This window comes from Curcuma longa, unplaced genomic scaffold, assembly GCF_044706935.1.
Source record: "Curcuma longa cultivar G26 ecotype Majalengka, Jawa Barat unplaced genomic scaffold, ITB_CL_G26_1.1 contig_17342, whole genome shotgun sequence".
Classification (NCBI taxonomy): Eukaryota; Viridiplantae; Streptophyta; class Magnoliopsida; order Zingiberales; family Zingiberaceae; genus Curcuma; species Curcuma longa.
In genome coordinates, this window is record NW_027430571.1 from 6,206 (window position 1) to 11,374 (window position 5,169).

A 5,169-nucleotide genomic window follows, 5' to 3' on the forward strand; every position below is an offset into this window, starting at 1 on the left:
AAGGCCAATTCTTTCGTAAGATGCGAGAAATTTTAATTATAAATAATTTAATTGGTTAACAGGATTAAAGGAGAATTAATCCAGATTTAATTTAATTATTATTTCTAATTAAATATGATTAAGATTAATTAATTAAAGCTTAGGTTATTGGATTTGGGCTTTAAATTAGACTTACTGTAGAAGCCCAATTAATCAACCCAATAAACCCATTTTGACTCAGCCATTAGGTTAAACCGAAACACGTTGAGGTTTTAAAAGCCACGGTCGCGACTCGGCTGTAGGTAGATCGCGATCTTCTCTTCTTCTTCTCGTCCCGATCGCGCGGCAAGTCTTCTTCTCAATCCCGATTGCGCTGCCCATCTCGCGATTTACCTTCTCGGAGAGTGCCCACCGCACGCCCACACGCGAGAAACCTTCTCGCGATCCTGCTTCCACCGGCAACGAAATCAGGAGGAGCTCGGTATAAGGATCGTCGGCCGCATGGGAGAGAAGACGTCGGAACCCTAGCCCACTGCCTCCCTTCTCCCTTGCGCCGTCCGTCGGAGAAGCACGAGCGCCGACCAGAACTCACGATCGGAACCTTACGCCGCGGTCTTCTTGCTCCCGATTGCGATCGGGCTCCTCCCAGCCGACCGCTTGAACAGAGGAGGAGAGAGCCGCCGTCGGAATCCCACTTCCCACCTGATCGTCATTCTTCTTCCGATCGCAAACCCCCACTCCGCAACCCTAATCACGGGTGTGTTTCTTCTCCAATTTACAATGCCTTTCCTTGCGTTCTTGCAAGTTTTTCATCTGTTTTTTGTAATGTTTTTTTATGTACTGCTTGGCAGCAGCTGCCTTTTGCCTTGTAACCTTTGAAAGGTTTTCTTCAGTTTCATCCTGCTCATCAGATCCAAGTTCATTGGACGTATACTTTTCCCTAGGCTGAACCAACTCCTATCTGGATCCATCAGGAAGTAAAGATACGTGGTAGAAATGAGGAGAGGAGAAACTCTGTTCTACCGCCGCCTCACAAATTGTTCTATGAGGTAAGTTTTGTTATGGTTTGGCTGATCTATTCTGTGGGTTCGGTGAGGTTAGGATTGATTGCTGTTAGGTTCTATGTGTATGAATTCTGTTAGGGTTTGTTGTGTTGTTTGGAGGTTGAAGATGAGCTTGAGAATTAGTTGGGATTTTTGTGCTGATAGGTTGTTCGGTTTTGTTTAGAATTCGAGTGGAGCTGTGATCTGTTGAATGCATTTGATTTTATTTAATTCTTAGATTGAGATTAGAGTTGTTTGCTGTTGGGTTTTGGATCAATGCTGTTGGGTTTGTTCAGTTGTTGATGGATTAGTTTAGGATATGACTTGTAAGGAAGAGCAAAAATTGTCTTAAATTTCACTGTTAAGAAAAGTAAAGAATTTAAGAATCATTATATAAACTTAGTTTACATACTCGAAACATCTGTAAACGCTTTTGTTCATTAAAACAGAAGAATTTTCTAAGAGTTGAGAACTACGTAAAAATTTGGCTGTTAGTAAAACATGAGAAATTTTAACAGATAGTTCCAGATAGAAATAGTTCTAACATAAACTTAATATGGACTACTTTTATCATGACAGCTGTAATTGGGCGACGCATTGCAGGCCGATAGCTATGACGATGTCGACTTATTCTCCGTCTCAGAGCTCGGACAGCAAAAGACGGCGGCAGCAGCGGAGGCTGTTCCAGGAAGCAGATTGGAGTCGTTCCGATGGTCGAACCTTTCAGCAGTGCAGGCCAGCGTGTTCGTGCGCCTTCTTTAAACTTCTCGATCAATACTAGCATGCTCTATATTTCACTCGTTAAGTGTTTGGTGTTTTGACTATGGTCTAGAATTGGTCTTTTGTTCTAGTATTGCAACTACGCGGACAAACTTGTTGCTTGAACGTAGATGTTAGTGCTGGACTGACCTTGTTTCTGTATTGCAGTTCTCAGAACTGGCGCTGTTAATGCTGCCTCAGGATCTGCCTACGCAGAGTTTGGAGCGACCAAGGTCATCGTCTCTGTGTAAGTAAATTCCATTATTTTAGTGCTAGAGTAAACCATTTTTTGTGAGTTCTGCTTGATCTTTAGATTGTCAATGCAAAATGATGGAAACCTAATGCCATGTTTAATTAAAGGGGAAGAAATAGTTGGGGAATGTAATAGTTTTAGTGAAGAGAAAAAGGAAAGTGAATTGTATCATCAATTTCCACTCCATTTCATTTATTTTGTTTACTTAGATGGAATTGAAGCCACTGAATATTCTCATTTACCTATTTGTATGTAGGAGATGTGTAAACTTCATTTCTGTACATATTTTCTTTGGGCGGAAATAAAATATAGAGAATGATGACCATTAAATTCTTTCCGCTACCATCAATTTGTTATCTTAAGTCGTTAGATGCCTAGATTTAATCCTCCATATCTAGGTATCAATATTCTGCGTAGAGCTAAAAATAATCCCTTCTCTAAGTAAACAAGAAAAATTGGTCATTTCATTTCATTTATTTTCTTTTCTCTCTTATTTCCATCCAAATTAAATAAAGAGTCATTCTCTCTGCTAGCTATTTGATACGCATGGAATAAGGGGGACAGATGGAGCAAGCACTTTATACTTAATTCCTAGAGGTTTTATTAGCTAGTGGGTTTCATTATCTAGTGGGTAGTGACAATTAGGATACACTTATGGAATGGGGAAACTCACTCCCAACATAGCGAAATAAGGAACTCGGGTAACTTATATTCTTTTTTTGAGGACTATAGGCAACATCATAACTGGCTAGCACCTTATTATAGTAGTAGGTCTCCGTCGTCATTCTTGTTTCCACTTCAGTGTTGAATTTTGAGTAGAGAAAAGGTGTAATCTTTACAGATTATGATTGTTGATGTACTTTCGAGCTTGTGAACGAGTAACGACGCAACAATTGTTTGGCTTTTTGTATCAGTACTTGTAGTATTCCACCAGTAGATTCGGTTCCTGTACAGTTTAAAGAGTAGAAAATAAGTGAAATTAGTAAATTATGTTAAGATATGCTTAACAGAATAAACTCCCTAAGACCAAGGATTTTGTGGTACTTGTTACTACAATATCTGTTTGTTTGCAAGGAATGCAGCCTTTTCTTCCGACTTTCTCTATTACTATTGACCACTTATGTATGTATGATAAGACACGAGGATGACCAATTGAAAATTGGTTTGCTATGCATTTTCTACTAAATACTGCAAGTTCTTTTCGATTAACATCTGCACATGCTATTGATGATTATTTTGTTTAGGTTTGGTCCAAGGGAGAGCAAGAAAGCTATGCTGTACAACAATACTGGAAGATTAAACTGCAGTGTCCTTTACGCAACTTTTTCAACTTCAATTCGTGGACAGGCATTTTACCTTCATGTTCCATATATTCTGCTCGAAGAGATATAATGAACTGTTCTGTATCATCTTATATCTATCATCTTCCAGGGAACAGATAACAAGGAGTACTCTTCAATGCTTCATAAAGCCCTGGAAGGGGCTATCATTCTTGAAACATTCCCAAAGACTACAATCGATGTTTTTGCATTGGTTCTGGAATCTGGTGGTGGTTAGTATCTCCTCCATATGTTGTGTTGTTTATGTGGATGTTTTCTCATTAATAACATTCTTGTTTTCTTACCCCCCTTGGCCTTTTATGTCTTCAATATTAATTTTCATATGCTTTGTTATTGAAGCGTTTTTAAGGCTCCTGCATGGATGAAATTATAATAGTTCACTTTGAATAGGGTCTTCCACTTATTTATTTCATGTAAAAAAAGCAGAATTGTCAAGTATGTTGGGATATGTTAAAGTTGAGATACGTAATACATCGTAGATCTACAATTCAGAACTCTCCCACACCTCCTACCCTCAGAACTCTCCCACACCTCCTACCCAATTTAAATGCGCTAAGCCAAATAAAGAAATACCCAAGAGACCTCTTGCTAAATCTAGCTGACTTTACATTATCAAATTGACACAACAAACAAGAAAAGTCATGCATCATGAATCGCGATACACGAGTATGAGTGTAAAAAAGGATGAACTCCAGGAATTAAGATCATTAGACTAGAGAACTTGTAACATTCTTTTGTATGAGCCTTCTCCTCTTCAATAATGGAGCAATCCAAATCCAATGAAGAGAGATCCAAGAGGAGAAAGGTGGACTTTGCAATGGGTAAGCATCAAAAGAACTTTGTTTTGGTTGATACTAGATTATCCAACACCATGCTTGACAAACACTGAAGGAGAGTCTTACCGATTCGTGCAAGATTGTGGTCTCAAAGGATAAACCACTGAAGATAAAACAATTTTACAGATTGCTAACACTAGCTAGTCTGCTTTGACAAATTAACACAATCTGAATTGTTGTTTAATAGTTTCATCATTTCATCGACAGAAAACATGTCTGTCAACTGTTGCCATACCTTTTACACTGAAGCCAGATGCCTACTAAGGTTATAATTAAGCAAAAGCACAAGACATATTTTTGACTTTGTTAGGAGATAAAGGATTACTTCGGTGTAGTCCCTATCACTTTTTGAACCATGTACTAGGTTGTTTATTACGAGGACTGTAGTGTGATCAAAAGAATAATAGTCTTCACCCACATGATCCACCTAGATGAAACCATACAGTTCAACAAGAAGTAGAAGACGTAGTAGCCTTATGGGATTTATCAAATGTCATTCTCAAAATCAACTTTTATAATGACAAGATTCCTTCTTTTTGTTTTGATACTATGTTAGAACAAAGTGCATGGTGAACACTTCTTAGCACTCTGATCTCACATGAAAGCTAGTTGAAGTTTACTAACGAATTGGTTTATTACCTTCTGCAAATGGTTGACTAGGACCTTAGAAATTAATTTGATGATATAATCTCCAATGCTATCATACAAAAGCCCTGATACTCACAATGTTTCTATAAATTGACTATATAGTTGCTAAGCTTTACGATCACATGCAAGTCATAAATGTAGAAATTGGAATAACTTTTAGCTGCACCCAACAGGATATAAAAAGGCAGTTCAGGCTGTAGGCTATTGACTGACTGCTTAGTGCATCGGTGGGGCCTAGGCGGTCAACCAATTTGTAATTCTATTGGTCTACAAGTCAATTAATTTTGATGATTTTTCTATAGTTGATATGT

General features: G+C 38.3%; 1 protein-coding gene across 8 annotated transcripts; it reads left to right on the forward strand.

Moving 5' to 3' along the window:
- Positions 1-276: 276 nt before the first annotated feature.
- Positions 277-3,591, forward strand: LOC141816593 (exosome complex component RRP41-like). Of its 8 annotated transcripts, none has more exons than XM_074704341.1 (6): positions 277-736; positions 834-1,028; positions 1,602-1,765; positions 1,950-2,028; positions 3,279-3,381; positions 3,466-3,591. In XM_074704341.1, exons 2-6 carry the CDS (start codon positions 976-978, stop codon positions 3,589-3,591), a joined length of 525 nt encoding a protein of 174 aa, XP_074560442.1. In that variant the 5' UTR covers positions 277-736; positions 834-975. The 8 variants fall into 8 exon arrangements, with proteins under 8 accessions (XP_074560442.1, XP_074560448.1, XP_074560450.1 ...); XM_074704347.1 differs by lacking the exon at positions 834-1,028 and adding an exon at positions 1,485-1,512 and having other exon boundaries at positions 432-551; XM_074704349.1 differs by lacking the exon at positions 834-1,028 and adding an exon at positions 1,485-1,498 and having other exon boundaries at positions 494-551.
- The last annotated feature ends 1,578 nt before the right edge of the window (positions 3,592-5,169 follow it).

Excerpts from the sequence above, each read along its gene's own strand:
- LOC141816593 (XM_074704341.1), top strand. The coding sequence starts at position 976 with ATGAGGAGAGGAGAAACTCTGTTCTACCGCCGCCTCACAAATTGTTCT. Across the intron at positions 1,766-1,949 it reads TCAGCAGTGCAGGCCAGCGT|TTCTCAGAACTGGCGCTGTT; the intron begins GTTCGTGCGCCT and ends TCTGTATTGCAG. Across the intron at positions 3,382-3,465 it reads CAACTTCAATTCGTGGACAG|GGAACAGATAACAAGGAGTA; the intron begins GCATTTTACCTT and ends ATCATCTTCCAG.